This window comes from Trichechus manatus, unplaced genomic scaffold (genome assembly GCF_000243295.1).
Source record: "Trichechus manatus latirostris isolate Lorelei unplaced genomic scaffold, TriManLat1.0 scaffold00030, whole genome shotgun sequence".
NCBI classification, from domain to species: Eukaryota; Metazoa; Chordata; class Mammalia; order Sirenia; family Trichechidae; genus Trichechus; species Trichechus manatus.
The window spans coordinates 3116488-3138705 of NW_004443966.1; the positions used below are offsets into that span (position 1 = coordinate 3116488).

Here is a 22218-nt window from a genome sequence, read left to right on the forward strand (position 1 = left end):
TCTCTGCTGTCACTGTTGTCTCTCTGCTGTCACTGTTGTGTCTCTGCTGTCATTTATCTTATCATAACTTCCCCTCCCCCGAATCCCACTCTCTGCTTTTCTCCTTCCATCGCATGGAACCCCTGAAGAGACCAGCCCACTGCCCCGCATTCCTTATGGTGTCCATTAACTCATTCCTCTATCCTTTGCATTTCCAATAAATTAGAAATTAGATTTAAACATCAGTAGATTCAGGTTAAACTTTGGAAAAAATATAGGGGCTAGAGCATTGCTTTGTAGGTACTGCTGTTTAAGGAAAAACATTTTTAAGACATGAGATTATAGGTTAGGAGGTGCCTAGTGTAAGGAATCCTGGTAGCACAACAGTAAAGCTCTTCACTGCTGACTGAAGGGTTGGCGGTTCAAACCCACCCGGCAGCTCCGTGAGAGCAAAGACCTGGAGATCTGCTCTGGTAAAGGTTACAGCCTTGGAAACCCCCTGGGCAGCTCTACTCTGTCATGGAGGGTTACTGTGAGTTGGAATCGACTCAGCAACACACAACAACAAGAACAAGATTGCGTTAATGCCCGTATAGCACTTAAAACCAAAAAAAAGACCAAAGTCGATCTGACTCGTAGCAACTCTACAGGACAGAGTAGAACTGCCCCATAGGGTTTCCAAGGAGCAGCTGGTGGATTCGAAGTGTTGACCTTTTGGTGAGCAGTCTGAGCTCTTACCCGTTGTACCACCAGGGCTCCCATACACACCCACCACAAGTTAAATTGTTATTTGCTTAACGTTTGTCTCCTCCACAAGACTGTAAGCTCCATGAGGGCAGGGATGGGAATGACTAGATTAGTCCTATATCTGCAGCAGCTATCACAGTGCCTGGGACGTGTACAAAAAAACAAACCAAAAACCCAAACCCTTTGCCATCGAGTTGATTCCGACTTGTAGTGACCTTATAGGACAGAGTAGAATTGCCACATGGGTTTCCAAGGCTGTAAATCTTTATGGCAGACTGCCTCATCTTTCTCTTGTGGAGCAGTTGGTGGGTTCAGACCGCCAGCATTTGGTTTAACAGCAGAGCACTTAACCACTGCACCACCAGGGCTTCTTCTGGGAAATATTAAAAAAATGCATTGCCTTCGAGTCGATTCCAACTCATAGTGACCCTACGGGACAGAGTAGAACTGCTCCATCAGGTTTCCAAGGAGTGGCAGGTAGAGTCGAACTGCTGACCTTTTGGTTAGCAGCCTGACGCTTAACCACTGCGCCAGTAGGGCCCCTAGCACTCAGTAAATATTTGGCGGATAGTTGGATAGATGCATGACAAGTGAATGAATGAAAGAATAAATCACTGCTATGCCCTAGGCTGCCCTCTGGCTTCTGCCCTGTGTAGAATGTAGAATTCACCCATGTAGAATTTTCAGCTCTTATCCATCGGTACGAGTCAGTAGATATCTCCTCTCTGTTTAGCATTTGCCAGTTGTTATGGGGCTAGCCAAAGACAGTATCTTTTCCCTGCCAGAGATTACCACCCTGCTGAGGTGTTATATACGTACATAGTAAATGTTTAGAGAGCATGAATGTAGATTTTGCAAGGCTACTTTTTTTCGTTGGAAAGAAGTATAACCAGTGAGAAGAAGACAGTGATGTTATCTCTGTAGGTATTTAGGGTTTGATATTTGTAATAATGCTACCATCACCTGTATTTGGGCCTACCGATGTTTGATACAGTTTGAATTTTATTTTTTTCTATGTTTTGGTGTATAGGAACAGCCCAGTAAATAAATGGTACACAGTTTAGAACCAAGTCAAAAAACAAAAAACAAAAAAACCCAGCAATAACAACAACAACAAAAACCCACAAAAAACAAAAACAACAAAGGCACCTTGATAGAACTGAGCTTTGATTTTCTCCTTGTTTTCCCTCCAGGGCTTAGGCTTGTCTTTGGCCCTTTCTTGGGGCCAACAGCTTCTGGCTCATGCTTAGTTCTTCTCAAGTGTTTACTGTTTTCTCACCCCCTTCCCTGCTTAGTGTTGCAGTCATCCCCAGGAGGGGTATTAGCTCCGGTTCCTTAGAACGTTCCCCCTTTCTCTTCCCTGTGACTTGGCAGAGGCTGAGTAGGGAGCGACTGTGGTCTCCCAACCCAGGAGTTCTCAGGAATTCGGGTTTTTTTCCTGCTGGGTACGTGAGTAGTTTTCTCTTCTCCCCACACAGCAGCCTCTCAGAACTTTTCTCCTGATATTTCTCTTTATCAACTGATTCCTTGAAAACCGTCACATTCATGGGATTAGATATTATACTGCTTCTCATAGCTCTGCCTTCTTTTCAGGGATTAGAGATTTACAGAGAGAGCGTTGTTTAGAATGGGGCTTTGAAAATACATGTATTTATTGCTAAACTATTACTAAAAGAACATCAAATGCAATTTGAAAATGAGATGGGACACATAATTTTTTTAACCCCTTAACAACTATTTTTATGTCTGTGTTTTCTGTTTGCCTCCCGATCTATCTTTAGATTTCATCCATCCATCTAAATTATAGGGGTGAACGTAGTGTCCCTGCAATTCTGATACCTGCCTTTAAAAGTTAGTATGTCAGAAACCGTTTTCCTTGTTATATTTTACAGTCTTCATATTTTTCATATTTCATTTTTAAGGTGATAAAGCAGAATATATTTAACCGTTCCCCTGTGTCTCTGTCTTTTTTCTGTTTTCTCTTCCCGCCTTTTACTTTTTGCAGTTATAAACAAGTGTTGTGGTGACATTTTTGTACATGTATCCTTTTACATCTTTGGAAGACTGTCCTAAGGATAAGTCTGCAGAAATGATATCACTGACCGGTTTATGACTTTTGCTGAAAATGTAGCTTCACAAACACATTTAAATAGAAAACAAGACTGTAGCTGGCTTGTGCTTCTCATGTGGACACATCATTGATTCTCAGAGAGAAAGATACCCTTTCCCTTGATAGCTTGTAGCCCTTTAAACCCATTGCCACTGAGTCGATTCCAACTCATAGCAACCCTGTAGGACAGAGTAGAACTGCCCCATAGGGTTTCCAAGGAGCAGCTGGTGGATTTGAACTGCGGACCATTTGATTAGCAGCCGAACTCTTAACCATGGTGGTGTAGTGGTTAAGAGCTCAGCTGCAGCCAAAAGGTCAGCAGTTAAGTCCACCAGTCGCTCCTTGTAAACCCTATGGGGCGGTTCTGCTCTGTCCTGTAGGGTCACTAGGAGTGGAAACCAACTCGATGGCACTCGACAACAGCAACGATAATCTCTACAGAAGCAGATCCCCAGGTCTTTCTCCCATGGAGCTGCTGGGTGGGTTTGAACCACCAGCCTTTCAGTTAGCAGCCGAATGCTTAACCATTCCACCACCAGGGCTCATGTAAGTTCTGAAGGGGATTTTTTCATGTGCTCTGTAGCATGGCACTGTGCTGGGCCTGAGGTGGGGAGGAGGGAAGGATGACATGTTCTTGAATTGGGTGGCTAGTAGAAGAAAGAGAGACGGGAAAGTAGTTCTAGAACAAAGTCAGGAGTGCCTCGCACAGTGCCGCGCCTCAGAGCGCATGAAAAGACCACTGTCTGAATTTAAATGTCACCGGTTAAAAAGAAAAAAAGGAATAATTCTAAGAACTATACAGTTCTTCGCCTTTTTAAGCACAATGTACTGAGTGTAACTTAACGGAACAAAATTATCTGATGATCTAGTTAACTGAGTAATTTGGTGACTAGGATACAGACGCGAGCCTTTCCTTAAAAACGGTTCTGATGTTGCTGACTCTGGTCATTTGCCTCGTCCCCCTGATGGGAAGGGCACCATCTCCCGCTGCCATTCTGCAGTCTGGTCAGGATGGGAGTGGCCCTTCTGTGCTACCAAGCGGCTTTCTGTCCCTCTGGAGAATCTTCCCCATGGTTTTTATCAGCTTCCTTTGACTTGCCAGCCACATTTAAAACATCTACGCTTCTCCATTACTAATGAAACAGACTTCATCCCCTTGTCAGTTTCGATTTATTCTTCATATCTGGTAGGAAGTGGTCTGGAGGAATCTGATAACAGACCATAGCTGTGGTCAAGTTTTCCAGGGCGTTTGGCTTAGAGTAGACTCTGAAACACAATGGATGTTTAAATACTCAGGCTTTGGGACGTTTGAAAAAGGTTGAAGGCCTGCCCTGTGTTTTGTATATTTCATTTTCATGGCATCTCTTCTAATATTTCCCATGTTGTTAAATAAAATCAGATCTCTACGTGAATCACAGTAAAGTAACATCCAGAGAGAATAACATCATTTAAAAAAAAGAAGAAGAAAGTGAAAGAAAGGAAAGAACAAAATAGAAAATACCCTGTTGCTAAGGCAGGCCATGCAGTCGGCCAGCAATCGGGTAACTCGTACTTTTGAGTTAAACCTGTGTTCTGGGATAAATATATATATATATATTTAACTCGAATTACGAAGATGGTTATAGAGCCATTTTCCGGCATGGCCTTCTCTGCCCAGCCATGCCCGGGCTTCTGTTCCGAGGGTGATGGGTAAACAGAAGACATCTCCAAACGCCGAGACAAAACAGCCTTCTGGTTATTTGAATGTCTTCTCTGGGAGTTGCGGTGCTGACAGGCGGGCCTCACCGCAACAGCATCTCGTGATGGTTCATCCTTGGCTTGTGCCAAGACGTAAATCCTTAGGTATCACAGAAATACTCCGGCTATGAACTTGCATCGTCTTGGGGGTCGATGGTGCTAAGAACAGAGGTCTCTGAAACAGTGGTGGTGCTGAACTTCACCGTGATACCAGTAAACAGTTACTGAGTTTCAGTAAGAAGGTAACTAGAACGTGTTTCTCACTGGCTGTGCCGCACTTTCTAGGCTGTCCTTTGGAAAAACAACCACGTAATCCCCAGTCGGCTACAGTTCTGATGAAGCCTTTTACTTACCCTTTAATGAGCGTGGGCCGGAAAGAGGACCCCAGAGAGCCTCTAGGGGGCGTTTAAGCAGAGGAGAGTGTAATCAGTGTTTTCTCATCTGATGTGGAGTATCTGCTCCTAGATGCTGCGTGGAGGGAAGCTTTCCGCCATGGACGGATAAGTTGCGCAAACTTTTTTTTTCTTTTTCGGCTGTAGTTTATCTCAGAATCTTGACAATGTACGTAGTGAATCTCCGAGGGGGAAATATCACAAGATTTCCCAAATCTTATTTGATGTTAGAGCTTCCTGTTCCAGAACATGTATGGGAGGACCCTGGTCTGGGTGCTCTGACATGGTTGGGTTCGTCATTTGGTGCTGCTCTCAGCTTTTGGTGACTCAGGACCTGCAGGGGATTTCAACAGCCACCCTTGTTACTGGACAGGATAGATGAGACAGTGTTAGCCTCACTGGTCCACATTTCCCTGGGCCCCCGGTTCTGAGTCATGTGTTGATACACATGTTCTCTTTAAATGTTAGCATACCTTTACACATGCTTTTGACCTTTGCCTGTTAATACTGGATCCCTGGAATTCACAATCAACCTGGCTCTTTTGTCTTGTTTATTGTTGTGTGGTTGTTGAGGCTGCCGCTCTGCTGTTGTGTTGTACTGTTAGATGGCTTAATGTATCCTCACTGAGATGAGCAATGGTTTCACAGCATAAACCAAACCAAACCCATCGCTGGAGAGTCCATGCCGACTCATTGCGACTCTACGGGTCAGAGTAGAGCTGCCCCATGTGGTTTCCTAGGCTGTAGATCTTTACGGAAGCAGACTGACACATATTTCTTCCACAGAGCCACTGGTGGGTTTGAACTGCCGACGTTTTGGTTAGCGGCTGAGCGCTTAACCACTGTGCCACCAGGGCTCCTGTTGACGGACATATGACCTTTTGTGGCACAGAATACAGACTTCTTTTGCCTCTTCGTTACTGGCTCTTTTTATTTATGTGATATTTGATACATAAAAGCTTTTTGTAACATATGTAAGTTATTAGATATAACAACATAATGAACATCCATGAACTTCCCCTCCCTAGTTAGAAACCAGAACCTCACCAACACTATGGCATTCTCTGTGCGTGCTTCTCCCAGCCCGTCTTCCTGCCTCCCTTCCAAAAAGGAGTCACCATCCTGCATTTTACACTCATCACATAAGGATGTAACACTACATAATTTTATGGGTTCAGTTTTGCTTTTTGTCTGAGCGAAATAAAACTGTTACTGCATATAATCTTCTGCAAGTTGCTTTTTTCACTCAACACTGTGTGTTAAGGATTCACTCCTGTTGTTTGATGTCACTGTAGGTCAGTCTCTTCATTTGAATAAAGACAACACGATCCATCCTCTTTTCCTGATAATGTTTATTTGGGTTGTTTTCACTTTGGTGTTGTAGAAATGGTGCTCTGGGCGCTCTGAGGCATGCCTCTCCGCGCACCTGCTGCCAGAACAGCCACTCGCTGCTGCTGGCAACGACCAGGCCCCGCAATGCACGTCCTTCTCCTCTCAACTGTCCTCCTTTTTTAATTTAATTGTTTTTTCCGGTTGTTATTGAGAATATACACAGCAGAATGTACGCCAATTCCACAATCTCTACACGTACAGTTCAGTGACATTGATTACATTCTTCGGGTTGTGCGGCCGTTCTCACCCTCCTTTTCCAAATTGTTCTTCCCCCGTTAACATAAATTCACCACCTCCTAACTTTCCTGTCTAACCTTTCAAGTCACTGTTGTCCATTTGATCCCATATAGATAGTTCTTAAAAGCACAATGCTCAAGGCAGACAGTCTTCACTAGTTAAGCTAAACTATTGTTTGGTTTAAAAGAAGACTTCAGGGGACATTTTTGGTTTAAGGTTTAGAGATTACCTCAGGGTAATAGTTTCAGGGGTTTGTCCAGCAGCCATGGTCCCAGAAAGTCTGGATTCCATGAGAATTTGAAATTCCATTCTTCATTTTCCCCTTTTCGATAAGGATTCTTCTATAGGGTCTTTGATCAAAATGTTCAGTAATGATAGCTGGGCACCATCCAGTTCTTCTGGTTTCATGGCAAAAGATGCAGTTGTTCATGGAGGCAGTTAGCCACACATTCCATTTCTTCTTATTCCTGACTCTCCTTCCTCTGTTGCTCTAGGCAAATAGAGTCTAGTCATGCTTCTTTGCTTTAGTTTATAAAGGTGGACCTCCTAACCAGCACTGCCAGCCAAACACAGTGCGGTGTTCGGTCTGTGCCAATAGTGTCAGCCGAATTGGTTCATCCTTGGCTTGTCTTGAGTGTGTACTGTTGTTACCAGGTTCAGAGAAGCTATATGGCTGAGAGTAGGCTTTGGTATCAGATCTGAGTCCGAATCTTGCCTCTGCCTTTTGTAATCTGTGTCATCTTGGGCATGTTCACATCGGTTTTTCATTTATGAATGAGAATAGTAATATTCATCTTCTTGAATATTGATCTTGGATTTTTGAAATGCTTAGCACAATTCTTATTACGTATTAAGTACCAAACACATGTCAGTTTTTATTGTCTCCCCTTCCCCACTAGATTTTTATCTCCTCGCTGCTTTCAGGTATGGAACTATTCTGGTTTTGAAAGTGCTAATTCTGAACAGCCAAAGTTTTACCTTGTTTTCTTTGATTGGAGTCTACAGAGCGGCATGTTCATCTCTAATGGAGGTTTATATATATATTTTTCTCCCTTCTTTGGCTTGATAAAATTGTTAACAAAGCCCTGAGCTGATGAAGTGAAGTTTCTGAAATCTCATGTGCTTTTTGGTCTCTATTCTGGAAAACATCAAGTGCTATAAAGTGATGTGGTGAGGTGTAATCTGATTGGATTTGTGCCCCACAGTCCACTTAAGCAACAGCCTCAGCCACAGATAATAGCGTGTCGGTATGGAATGGACCATAAAAACCCCAGCTCTGGACGTGCGTTGGCAGCAGCACACAAAAGGCAGCACAAAACAGATATGTCCTGGAAAAGATAAGTGTGGGAAGGGGAACGGCCTTATCGTCCAAACAACTGGGAAATGTGTGAGTAGAAGCAGGAAACGGGGCAGAATCGCAGGGCTGTTTTGCAGGAGCTGGCAGAAGCCTCTCGGGAGACCTGAAGGGGTAGCCAGCAGCAACGGGATTGGGGAGAGGCTGTGGCACTTCTTAAGGCGGGGTGGGCAGTGGCTGCAGCAGGGCACCCCCTTTGATAAATGTCAGTTCGGGGTGTATTTTCATAAGGTCTCTGTATTTGGGCCTTGGAAGAACCAGAGTTGCCCTGGTAACCTGACTGAGCATCTTGATATTACACCTGAGCTGGTCAGTGCCTGCTGATTAGATTCTTGATGGGCTCAGTCTTGCTGTGTGCAAGGACCTCCATGCTGGGATTGCAGAGGTTTCCCTGGTCCAGTGGGTGTGCATATCCCAGGGAACATGAAAGTGATTTTATCCCCTCATCAGCGACACAATTCTTGAATGGAAGGTAGCTTTCATCTCTGAGACCTGGGGTCCCCTGGTGGCAACCATTTCTCTGATTCTCCATGTGCTCCCTGGATTGTTTTTGTTATGTGCTTTAGGGTCGATTCCAACTCATAGCGGCCCCACAGGGCAGAGTAGAACTGCCCCGTAGGGTTTCCAAGGCTGTAATCTTTACGGAAGCAGACTGCCACATCTTTCTCTCGTGGAGCAGCTGATGGGTTTGAACTACTGACCTTTCAGTTAGCACCAAGTGCTTAACCACTGCGCCACCAGGGCTCCTTCCAAGGGAATAGGATGTGTGTTTATTCAGAAGGCACAAGTGAAAAAAATAGTCTAATTTAGCATTCTGACATCCCTAGGTTCCTGCTGAACTGCTTGTGGTAATTTATTTTCACCGAAAATAGATACACACCCCCCCAGTATCACTGATCTATGTGTCAACCACCTAGTAAATCAGATCTATACCCTTCCTTCCCAGAGCGGACTGTCTAGTAGGGAGACAAGAAAATAATCTAAATACATGGAATGCAAGGCAAAAACTAGCAAGTGCTGTGAGAAGTGTAGCTACAGTGAGATGGGCATTCAAGAGGGTTCTTCAAAGAAGACTTCTTGGAGGAAGTGATACTGGAGCTGAGTCTTTAAAGAGATTCTGAAAGGCAGAGGGAGGTGGGACCGAGAGGGAAGGACACACCAGGCAGAAGCTGCTGCAGGGATAGTGTCTGAGAGGCTCCAGCTGAGAGCCTGGAAGCAGAGAGCAGTTGGCTGGCTATTGCAAACCACTCTGGCAGGAAGCCTAAATTAGGGTGGTGAAGAAAGGATGTTACAGAACTAACTTTCCAGTTGTGAGGGACAAGGACGAGGAAGAGAAGTCAAAATTGCTTCCAGGTCCTGAGCTTCGATGCTTGGGAGGCGTGTGGTGCCATTCGCAAGGACAGGGACTAAAGGAAGAGGCGTAGAAGGAATGTGAAGTGCAGGTCTGAACTCAGATAAGGGTGGGAGGTAAAGGTTTGGGGGTCGTTTACCTAGAATCAAAAAAATGAGACGAGCTTGCCAAGAAAGAATGGAGAATGCAAGGTTGCATTCTTGGGAATCAGCCTGTGGGAAGAGAGAGAGAAAAGCCAGAGAAGTTTGTCACAGGAAAGGTGGCCTTGGGGAAGAAAGCAGGAGCGTGTCAAGTCTTTAAACTACAGGCAGAAGAGAATTGTAAGGAGGCAGGCAGGGAGGGGCAGAGCGGGGTCAAGAGAAGTGAGGGCTAGGAGGAGACCATTGAATGTGGTCACTATGGGTCATAGGGAGCCCTGGTGGCGCCATGGTTACGAGCTCGGCTGCTAACCAAAAGGTTGGCAGTTCAAATGCACCAGCTGCTTTTTGGAAACCCTATGGGGTCACTATGAGTTGGAATTGACTTGATGGCAACAGGTTTTATGGGTCATATTATAAATTGGAATCGACTTGATGGCAGTGGGTTTGGTTGTTTTAGTTGTATGACCTTGGAGGGGGCAGTCTTAGTAGAAAACAAAAAACCAAACCCTCTGCAGTTGAGTTGATTCCGACTCATGGCAACCTCATGTGCTACAGTGTAGAGCTTCCCCATAGAGTTTTCTTGGCTGTAATCTTCACAGAAGCAGATTGCCGGGCCTTTCTTCTGCGGTACCACTGGGTGGGTTTGAACTTCCAACCTTTAGGTTAGTAGTTGAGTGCAAACCATTTGCACTGCCCAGGGAGCTTCAACTTCTTCAGACATAATTTTCAAATTGAGATTATGCTTCCAAAAAGCTTGGTGGTAAAGCTTGGGGGGCAGCATTGAGAGGGTCCCCCCCAACCCAGAAGACTCTTGTGCCCTGAGGGAAAGGACATAGATTCAAGTAAAAGGAAGAAAATGTCAGAAAGAGAAGATAATTGATGGAGTAAGGACTTGGAGCAGGCTAGTGGGAGATAGTTCATTCCCTGTGAAGTAGCTTTGGGTGGAGAAGGCATGGATGGCAGAGGACAGTGGGGTGGAGAGGAAGCCGAGGTTTAAGTCTCCTAGCCAAGTGTGAAGTCTGCAGAGTGGGCAAGTCCTGAGCTTAGGAGAGCTGAGCAGGTCTGGGACAAGTGGTATGTCGAATACAACAGAGATGTTGAATTAAGAGGAATTTCTGAGCCTCTGGCAGGACACAGTTGGCTTTAGGTACATGATTTGTAGTGGAACTTGTAGTCCCAGTTTTGTGGCTTTCCCTGTGAACTCTTGGCAGTGGAGGACGAAAAAGTGTGAGCATTGTGCTCTGCTCAGATAGGCAGGTGTGATGGAAAGAAGAAGGAGCAAAGTCATCCCGAGTACTGGGAATATAGATGAGGGCTTGACCACACATAGGGTTCGAGGTGGGTAGGAAGCAGGGAGATCAACAAATTGGAATGTCCTCGATGAAGTAATAGCACACAAATGTCAATAACAAGGACAACGGGCTATTCCACAGAAATGCAATGAGGTAGAAAAACAAACACGTCCCCTCAAAGCCATGAAAGTTAATCCAGTTTTCCTTTTCTCCCTCAGATTAATCAAATCTCAGAAAAGCTAAGACAGACAGACCAAGAAGAATGATGGCCTCTGAGAACTGAAGGGAGAGAGGAAGAGATGGCTGGAGTGGGTTTTGTAGCGTGAGGAAGAGGGTGGAAGGACAGGAGAGGGTGTTACTGTGTGGACGGCTGAGCTGGAGCGGAGATGCAGGCCCTCTTGGCAGAGGTGTTTAGTGTTCACCTCTCTGTCCATTTTTCCTTTCTTTAGGAACTCTTACAGGCCAAACAGGATCTGCAAGATCTACTAATCGCCAAAGAAGAGCAAGAAGACCTCTTGAAAAAGCGGGAGCGTGAACTCACTGCGCTGAAAGGCGCTTTGAAAGAGGAAGTGTCCAGCCACGACCAGGAGATGGACAAGCTGAAGGAGCAGTACGATGCCGAGCTGCAGGCCTTGAGGGAGAGCGTGGAAGAGGCCACCAAGGTGAGTCGCCTGAAGGGGCCAGATGGGACCATAGGGACATGAACAGATGAGACCACCTCTCCCCACCAATGCAGACCTTTTTCCTTCCTTTAATTAGAGTGAAACTTGGTTTCATTAGATTACGGGAACCAGAGTTTGCCAACAAAGAATAAGCTCAGTGGTTCTGCCGCTGAGCTTTTTAAGTTTATTAACTTAAAAAATCATTCAGGATATTGATTAAAGGCCTCCAGCACTACCATGAACTGCTGCCATCAAGTCGGTTCCAATTCATAGCGACCCTATAGGACGGAGTAGAGCTGCCCCACAGGGTTTCCAAGGAGCAGCTGGTGGATTTGAACTGCCAACCTTTTGGTTAGCAGCCGAGCTCTTAACCACTGCGCCACCAGGGCTCCAGTACTACATGAAGTGGGATTTAAAGGACCACAGATGAACTCTTGAATTTCTGTAGCCCAGTGCACATGGAGAGCTGTACTGTCCTGGGTGGTCCTGCAGGCCCAAGGCCTAGGGCATTGTGGGACTGTTAATGGGGCTGCATTGCAGAGGGGACACAGAGTTGTGAACTCTTTCACCCTTGCCCTAGCCGGCTGCTTATGACTTGTGCAGTCTTTTGTTAGACAATTCAGGTTCCTTTTTCAGCAACGTTACAAGAAGGTTAATTGGCTGAATTGTCAAAATCCTTCCAAAATAGTTTTTCTCTTAATTGAATTCTTGGCTCCTACAAATAGGTTCTAAATTACGTTGAAGTCTTTCAGTGCAGACCCCACGCTGGCTCTTGAGGAAGAGAAAAGCAATGTTTTGAAGAGGAAAATGCTTTGAAATTTCACACTATCTTTAGAGAAAGAGGGCAATTATGAAGTATAAATTTGTTCGATTCTCTGCAATATATAAAGATGATGAAGCTAGAGAACGCTTGGTATTTGTTTATTCTGTGATCATTGTGGTGACAGCTCAGAGCTAGCAGGCCCTGTCTCCCCTAAATTCCGTGGTGATTCACTGATTTTCAACTATGGCATGGCAATTGCAAATGACAAGAAATGAAAGATGGGTTTGTTTGTAGCAACAATAAAAAGTCCGGGGAATAGTCTTCTGTGACTTATTATAACTTTGAGACAGCTTGGAAGAAAAAAAAAAAAGCCACTCCTTTATTTGCCTGTGTTAGCCTTTTTTGTGGTTCGATTTAATCTGAGGGAGAAAAGGGAAATGGATTTAATTTTCATGGCTTTGAGGAGACTTGCCTGTTATTCCCACCTTGGTTCGTTCTATGCAGTAACCTGTTGTCCTTGTTATTGACCTTTGTGTGCTGTTCTTCACTGGGGACATCCTGGCAGACTGCTCAGTAAAATAATTCCCCTTTGACCCATCATTTCTTTACCACCACAGACCTTGGATCAAAGCTTGAGTTAATGTGGTATGTTCTGGGTGGCTGATTCACAGATTCTTGATGATGGTGTTTGGACATGTATTTGTAGTGATTTGATTCTGAGGGAAATCAATATTATGCCACACTTGAGACCCCTGGTATTTCGTTGGTCCTCTACTGACACAGATACATGGGTGGGCAAAGGAAACGGGGTAGGCAGAAGAGGATTCCTTTCTTGAGTGAAATTGAGATAATGTTGAGGGACTTAGGCTATTGATTTTGACCTTTTTGAAGGTCTACATTGCGTGTTAGCTCACATCCTTTTCATTATACCGGTTCAAGAAAGATATCTGCATTGACACACAGTTATCTGTGAAAGAAATGAAAGATGGGTTGGCCAAGACATATCTCATTGTCCGAGAATGTGGGTTCCTGAACACCGGGAAGTTAACATAGAGGGGTTCATCTTAGCACCCAATGGGGTGCATGCCAGCAGGGGTCATTTGCTCCAGGTCATAGTCTACACGTAGTCTACACAGTGTCTTTCCCGAAAACAGCAAATCTGATCACGTCAGCCTCTGCTTAAATAACTCACTTGACCTTAGACTTAAGTTAAAAATTGTACAAGCATGGTAGGCAATAAAGTCCCTTCTCTGCCCAACCAGTCTCTGGAAAACTCCAAATTTGCTTCTTCCTCTTACCTCTGCACACATACTGTGACTTTCTCCCATTTTTCTGCTTGGCCAACCTCTTCTCATCCTTCAGGACCCTCCTTCAATGTCCTCTCTCCTGTAAAGGCGCCCAGATACCTCCACCTCCGCTCGTCTCAGTGGTGTTAGCTGCCCTTTACGTAGAGTTTTTGTTACACGCTGGCCATCCCTCTACTGTGGCACGTATCACGCCATGTTGCAAATTATCTTCATGTCTACCTCCTCCATTAGACTCTGAACGTCTGAAGCACAGGCGCCATTTTTATCCCTTTTTTTTTTTCTCTAGAGTGGGAATGACAAACTCGATACCTTGGGGGTAGGCAGGAGCATAAATGAGTGACATTCTTAGTGTGTTATTGGGCTGACAGTAGGGTATGGTGGTGACTGGCAAACGAGAATGTGTGCTCTGCTGTACTACACCCGGAAATGTCTGCTGAGGGAATGCTGGACCGTGCTGCTAGATCTTTCAGTTTTCAGGAGAAGTCAGATACCTGGATATTAATCTGAGATGTACTAACTTTTAAGCATTGCTTCAATAAATAAATATATCACATAGACCAAACCCAGCCTACCTGCAGGCCAGCAGTCTGTGGTCTTTGCGCCTTGGGCTCAGTGCAGTGTCTGGCACACAGTCACATCTGGACCCTCCTAGCTGAGTCCTGAGTCCCTGAAGTGTGGTTTCTGTTGGATTCTTTTAATGTCCATGTGGGAGGCCTATTAGGAAGCTCTGTGTGACTCTGAATTCTGTGCCTGGATTTTAGTTTCCCCACAGTGTCTTGAAGAGAGGACCATGGTTGTGTTTTTGCTCCTTGTTAGCTATTGCTTCTGAAGATGGCTGCTGAATCAATGTGAGAGAACCATATTTAATGGAAAAAAAATTGTGTTAATTTAGTGGACAGATGCTGCCTTTTCTTATATTATTTATGTGTTGATATTATATAATAGAATTTTACATTATCCTATTAAATGCTTGGGGGAGAGTGAATTAAATGTAATATTTTAATTTAGCAAAGAGTGCTTCTTAAATGTGGAGCACTAGCCTTTCCCTGCCCCAGGGGAAGACCTACCCAGCACTGTGAGTAAATGCTGACCTTTCTTTAAGGAACTGCCTTGCATTGAAAAGTTCATTTCCTTGCTGAGTCTTAGGAACCAACCTCCTGTCCTCGAAGGTTTTCTAATTTTTTGCCACTGCCCTAGGGCCAAAACCTCTGAAGTACTATGTTACCATTGTCAGATAACAAACATTTCATCCTGGCCTGAGCTTGAGTGCTGGATGTTTTAAATTACCGGAACATTTGGGGAAAACCACCACATTATGTTAAGAACATTTTACAGGTATTCCAGATACTCTGTAAAAATATATTTTGTAGACCCAAGCCGCCACACCTTTTTAAGAACAGATTGATGGCTCAACAGGTGAGAATTCACGAATGCCTCGGTTACGCGGGGTTTCCTTGGTTACTATGCCGTGCCAGTAAAGCTGGGGTGGTTTGAGTTATCATGGGAGTTATTTAAGTTCTCTTCTTTTAAAGAAATGGCTTTTTGTGGTCTGTTACAAAGGAGATTCTATCAATCAAACATTCTCTTAAAGGACTCTTAAGTACTTCCCAAAAAACCCAAACCCGTTGCTGTCGAGTCAATTCCGACTCATAGGGACCCTACAGGACAGAGTAGAACTGCCTCATAGGGTTTCTAAGGAATGCCTGGTGGATTTGAACTGCTGACTTTTTGGTTAGCAGCGGAGCTCTTAATCACTGTGCCACCAGGGCTCCCTTAAGTACTTAGGCGCCGTATTTCACAACATAATTTTCTCTGTTACACATCCTTTTATGTTCTCTCCAGCTTTGAAAAGGAAATGTCCTGTTTGTCCTTGGGTTTGTGGCAGTGGTTGGAACCCATGTAGGGCCAGGGGTGTGAATGAGTCTGCCATCTGGGGGTAGAATGAAGACGGTCCACAGCTGTTAGCTTCTCCTTATCATCCCTGACCCTTCCTATCTCCAACTCTTGTTGAGAAGCACAAGACAGTGTCGTTTCTTAAGAGTTTTCAGAGAAGTCTCAGGTCAAATTCCAGCTCCTCCAAAAAATTCCTTGGTTACCTCTTAGACCTTACAGTTTCCAGGGACCTAGTGCTATTGGAAATTTTGTTTTTGGTTTATCTTCCTTGCCATACCCAGGACGGTCATCACGTTCCACTTTGGTATCCCCACTGTGCCTAGCTCTTAACAGGTGTTCAGTGAACGTTTGTGGATTGGAGGAACAGGAAGACAGAAGTGGAGTTGCCCTCACAGTTCCTGGCAATCTCTAAGACCAGGCATTAGTCTGTTTTGAGGTCTCTTTTATGAATTAAAATGTTTTGTTTTTTCACGAAAATGAGCTGTCTGTTGGGAACAGTATCATAATATTAGCGTTGATCTTGGAAGGACTAATTTTGCATCTAAAGCTGCAGGTATTTTGAGGATGATGAAAGAGTCACTTTCATTTCTGTACTGGGTCATGTGACTTCTGGGCCATTAGGCACTTTCAGGGTGCCCAACAGGTAGCCGTTACATAATAAGTATTTCTTAAATGAATGGATGAGGGCGAAGAGGAGGGAGGATGAAGGTATATGAGATACATTTGCTGTTCTTCTCCATCTGTATTGCTTTGAAATATAGTATTTATTCATTTATTTACTGAGCAGTTGCCTTGTGCAGCGTATTGTGCTAACTTCTGTGAAGGCTATGAATGAAGATCAGATAGAATCTGCCCTTCTGGAGACGGAGGGAAGAGAAGTCATAGTCAGGCTATTGAGCAGGACAGAGTAAATGCCCCAAGCAAGGCAGAGACTTGTAGGAGGTGGGTTCTCCTCAGGAGGAGGGCTGGTGGCAATCAGCAAAGATTTCACGAAGGGTGCAGTCTATGAGTTGGACTGTGAAAGGTAAGTTGTATTTGAACGTGTATTGGACGCGTGTTTGGGCATGGGGGCTGTGGACATGCTTACACAATGCTTTGTAGGTGGGAGAGTGTGTCTAGGCTGGAGCCTTGTGGAGAAAGTTAAGGTTGCTATGGATTAAGTAGACTTGGTGATGCAGTGGTTAAGTGCTCAGCTGCTGATTGAAAGGTTGGCAGTTTGAACTAATCAGCTGCTCCCCTAAAGATTAGGAACCCTATGGGACAGTTCTACTCTGTCACATGGGGTCGCTATAAGTAGGGATTGACTCGTTGGCACCCAGCAGTAACAACAACAAAGGGGCAGAGCATCTGATCCAATGTTTGGACTGTTTTTGGATCCTGAATCAAACAAACTATGTGTAAAAAACAAACAAACAAAAATATTTAAAATTACTGGGGATGTTCAAATACAATCTGTATGTTTAGCAATATTTAGAAATTGTTTAAACAAATTCTTTAGGGGTGGTAATAGAGTTGTTTTTTAAAATCTTTATCTTTTAGAGAAACATATTGAAGTATTTATGGTTGAAATGATAGGTTGTCAGGGATTCGCTTTAAACAATCCATTTTGGGGGCAATAAGTGGGCCTGTGGGTGAAACAACATCAATCGTATGTTGATAAATGTTAAAGCTGGATAAGGGACACACAAGAGCTCATTATATTCTTCTCTCTACTTTTGTGAATGTTTGAAGTTTTCATTAATAAAAAGTTTTTTATTTTTAAATTTTTATTTTAAGAAATTTTTTTTAAGAGCAAGACAAGAAGAATTAAGACAGAAAACGCAGGGCTGTCAGATTGTGAAGACGGTTTGAATGCCTTGAGGAGAAGAGTGGTCTTCAGTTGGTAGTCAGTGCAGAAACCATTGATGTTTTTATAATTAGGGAGCTAATTAGAGACATTACCTTGTAGTGGCATGGCCTGGAGGTAGGAGAGGTTGGAAATGGGAGAAAGGTTTGAAGTGAGGAGCGAAGAGGAATGAGCCGCAGGCAGGGGCTCGGGAGAGGTGGGACAGACTGAGAGACCCCACAAAGGGAGTCTTGACTGGGGTGAGGGGGAAGGAAGGGACAAAGCTAATCCCAAGGTTCCGCCTCTGGGTGCCTGGAAGGAAGGCTTGCTGGGAGAGCTAATGAGTTCACCGTGGTGGGGGAAGAGATTGGGGGTCTCACTGAGGTCTTGGGTGAGTGTGGCTGGTAGAGGCAGCTGCCCTTTAGACCTGGGAGTTGTTGGGTGGGGGAGTGATGTAGTCCAAGAGGTAAGAGGGTGTCTAGAGGGCACAGAGAGAAGAGAAAGGAGGCTAAGCCAGTAGGAGGAAGGCAAGGAAACGGGCACAGAGACTTGAAAAGAGGCGGCAAAGTCCAGGAGAGGAGAAGCAGGGGAAGAGCGTTTCATTTGGCTAAACTGATGATATATTTGAGGAACCTCTAAAGGCAGCCTGTTTTTGCATTATATATTTATATGCCGACTCTCTGTACTTTCACCTGGCTCCACTCCACACACAGTAAAATCTTTCCAGCGTTACACCTGTGTGTTATATAAACCTTGATAGAAATTTATTCATATTCAATAATGTTGAAAAAATTTTTTTTCCCAGAACTGTCCTTATATTGTGCCTGTGTATTTACTTTTATGTCACTTGGTTTTATAAAACTGGGTATGTGCTTCAGTGTCCTTTCTCACATCCCTTCTGAATGTCCCTCCCCACTCCCACCAATCCCTGACTGTTTTCCTTCAAAGCATAAGGTCAGCTGAGGGTCAGATGGTAAAACCAGTGCTAATCTTAGATCAATGGCATTGCCTCCCTTAAGACATGGCTAATTCAGTGTAAAATCTCATTTCTGTCTTCTCTGAGGGAGTCAGGTTAGCCAGGGAAACTGTAAAAATGTCCCATTTCCTCAGCTTTTTTACTTCACATGATCAGCTTACCCTGAATGACCACTATTGAGAGTGGGAGAAACAGCGGGGTTTGCCTCCAGGTACCCAGAAGAAGGAAAACGTCTCTTCTCCCACAGGCTCAAACTGCCTAGCGTCATAGAACTTTGTACCAGCAAGAGTAAGATAAATAAGATTCAAGGTTCAGACAGGGCTTTCTCCTTTCATTTTTTCTCTCTAACATTTTTTTTTTTTTTTTTTGCCGGAAATGACTTTTATAATAATGGCATCACTCCTCCGCATTTGGTATTGATTACAAAGTAGATAAGTAAGAGGCCTTGGGGTGATGCCCTAGGATGTTCGATTTGAAAGTGTCATGGAAGCCCTGGAGTTCTGTGTTGTAGCTCGGATCCCAGGTACCACGTGGTCCTGAAGGTCAGTGTCTGTAATGAGAAAACCCTAGGGGCTGCTGACTGATAGGCCTTCTTTTTTTTAAAATTGTGATTAAAAATATATATATATATATATATAAAACATCACATTAGCCAACTCAGTATTTTTCACACGTATAATTTGTTGCTACTGATTGTGTTCGTGTTGTGCAGCCATTACCACTATCCTCTTCCAGATGATTCCACCGCCATTTACAGAAACTCAGGGCCCCCTAAGCAATGCTGCCTCTCCCCCTTGCTTCCACCCCTAGGAACCACTGATAAACTTGGGTCTACAGGCAGACTCCGGGTCACCAATGTCCGGCTTTTGGACAACACCTGCTTGCCCTTCATGTTCTGTAAATTTGTCCTCTCTTTGAAATAATCGAACCAACCGCTACTCACAACAAATTCTTCATCACAACCACCTTCACTTTCGGCGCTGTAGCTTTTAAATCATTGGAAAGGCTTTGAGCTTTTCTTGCACTAACACCCAAAACCAAACCCGCTGCCATTGAGTCGATTTAGGGTAGAGCTCCCCCATAGACTTTCCCAGCAGCAGCTGGTGGACTTGAACTGCCGACGTTTTGGTTAGCGGCCAAGCTCTTAACCACACAGTATGCACCTGTCCAGACTTCCCTGCAAATTCGACTTAAGACACTGTTAGGAATGGATCTCGTTTGTACCCCGGAGACTGCCTGTAGATGCATTTGCTGATTCTGTGTAAGTGGGATCGTATAGTCTTTGTCCTTTTGTGACTGACTTATTTCACTCAACACGATATTTTCAAGGTTCGTCCGTGTTGTAGCGTGTGTTAGGACTTAATTTCTCTTTATGGCTGAGTAAATCCCACTGATACATGTACCACATTTTGTTTATCCCTTCGTCTGTTGATAGACCGTTAGGTTGTTTCTGTCTTCTGGCTATTGTGACTGGTACACAGGTTTCTGTTTGCATTCCTGCTTCCAATTCTCTGATAAGCTTTTTAAGGGCCCTTCGTAAGCAGTAAACAGAACATTCCTTTACTGCACACTCCTGGTGTTTGAGCTTCCCTGAAGTTCTTGTTATAGATTGTAGGAGACAGAGTAAGAGTCTGAGAATGGTTGATTCACTTTTGACCAAATGCTTGAGTGCATTTTATGTGTAGTGCTGGTCGCTGAAGGTACAAAGGTGAGAAAAATGTGGTCGCTAGTTTGAGGGTCAGTCCTGTGGGGAGAAAGATGTGCAAGTAAAAAGGCAATTACAGAGTTATAGGTTTTGCAGTTGAGGCATAAGGAGCCCTGGTGGTGCAATGGTGGTGCTACCCAAAAGGTTAGAGGTTCAAACCCACCCAGCATCTCCATGGGAGAAGAGACCTGGTGACCTGCTCTAGTAAGAATTACAGCCCAGGAAACCTTACGAGGCGGTTCTACAGTCATATAGGGTCGCTGTGAGTCAGGATTGATGCGACAGCTTACAACAACAACAGTTGAGGATGTGCAAGGTAGGAGATCAGGAAAGACAGCTTTAAACGGCAAAATTCAGGCAAGAAATAGGGCGTCCATTCTGTAACTGAAACCCTAAGTGCCCTGCATGTACCAAATATGTAAGAATTAGAAATAAAAAAGGTAAATTGTTTTCCTAGGACTTTGTAGAGTTTCTCGATGGGAAGTAGCACAGCAGGAGCCTGATGACTTTAAAGCAATCCGATTTGTTAGTAAGTTCAGATTGTCTAAATGCAAGATATAGTATTGACCTGGGGGATGTGTTAGAGTATATTTTATTATTTCAAAAAATCAGTTAGTTTCCAGTTAAGATTTCTAGAGGTGGGATCTCATGAAATAGAACATTTATGCCAAGGGCCTTTCCTTTTCCTGGTTAGGATGGTGGAATAAAGGACCACTCCTTCAGGGCTCGTGTTGTGATTTGCTGCCGCTGCTTTTTGGAGAGTGGCTTGGCATCCGTGTCACGGTGCAGGAGGAAGCAGCAGTGCGAGATTCCGTCAGGAAGATGCCTCACACAGGGATAGTGGGACAGTTGACAGTTTAATGAAGAGACTGCGAAGCCTCATGAGCTTGTTTAAGCAGACGAGCATTTTCTAGCACGCAGGTGACCCAGAAAACCACAGCACACTCCCACGCGGTGTGAGGAGAAGGTACTGAGACTGAACTGGGTAGAGGATGGTAGAAAACCTTCTTTGGCCTCAGGAGGAGCAACAGAACAGCCTGGTCTCAAAGCCAGGCTGTATATGCTTGATCCTAAACCAGAAAACCAAACCCACTGCTGTCGAGTCAACTCCACCTCATAGTGACCCCGTAGGACAGAGTAGAACTGCCCCATAGGGTTTCCAAGGCTGTAGATGTTTACAGAAGCTGACTGTCACATCTTTCTCCTGCGGAGCAGCTGGTGGGTTCGAACCTTTTGGTTAGCAGCCGAGCGACTTAACCACTGCACCATCAGGGCTCCTCTGCTTGACCCTACACAGGCCTTAACCCCTCAGGGCGGAGGGAGGAAAGCCTGTTTCCCACCTGTAATGAGGAACGACATAGGGAACAGGCATAAACAATCTGGAAGATTTGATGTTAAAGAGTCACGATCCATTCCTAACCACAGGGAATGGATTTGTTGATACAGTTTTTGAAATCTCCATTCAATAAATAGTAGTCGTCATTAATTAATTAAGCATATATCTGTGGAGCCTTTGACCTATGCCAGCACTGAGCTGGGTGGTGGGAATAAGATGGACAAGAGGGTCGGGGGAGGTGTGTGGCGCTTTCGGCCTGGTGGGTGAGGCAGACCTTGTTCAAATGATTGCATTTACAAATGGGTAAGTCCCTTGTGATAAGCACTTTCTGTTGAGGAGGGAAATGAGGATGGAGATCTGAAGGATGAAGAGAAATTAAATAGACCAAAAAAACAACGTCACAGAACGTTCTAGGAGAGGGAACAGCGTGTGCAAAGGACATGTGGTGGAGGGAGCATGGTCTGTTCGAGATGTTGAATGAAGGGCAGTGAGGCTGGGGTGTGGAGGGTGAGGGGAAGTCTGGTGTGGGATGAAGTGGAGAAGGAAGTGGGGACCAGCTCATGCGGGTCTGTGTGGCACATCTTCAAGATTTTGTTCTTTTTCCTGAGAGCAATGAAAATCATTAAAGACTTAAACAGGGTGTTGGTAAGTGTGTGTGTGACACGAGCAGATTGTTTCTGTGAAGGAGTGTCTGTCCTGGTCTTTACAAGTAGAGTGAGTGCTCTGGGAGGGTTAACTTATGGTGTTGCTTAATGTGGAGGTATGGGCTCTCTGAGCTCTCTGCAGCAATCCAGTTCTCTTTATTTAGTTATTTATTTATTGTACTTCAGGTGAAGGCTAACAGAACAAATAGTTTCTCATGAAATAGAAGTACACATGTTGTTTTATAACATTGGTTAACAACCCCACAACATATCAATACTCTAACTTCTCAACCTCTTTTTTTTTGGTGAAAATGCACATAGCCAAAGATACACCATTTCAAAAATTCCTACATGCACAGTTCAGTGACATTGACTA

At 44.4% G+C, this 22218-nt stretch overlaps 1 protein-coding gene across 3 annotated transcripts in view; it reads left to right on the plus strand.

The window, feature by feature from the left end:
* Positions 1–22218, plus strand: part of CGNL1 (cingulin like 1) — a 180538-nt gene that overhangs the window by 75680 nt on the left and 82640 nt on the right. For all 3 annotated transcript variants that reach the window (XM_023729667.1, XM_023729668.1, XM_023729669.1), the window contains one exon: positions 11181–11393. In XM_023729667.1, coding sequence (XP_023585435.1) covers positions 11181–11393 — 213 coding nt within the window. The remainder of the gene's footprint in view (positions 1–11180; positions 11394–22218) is intronic.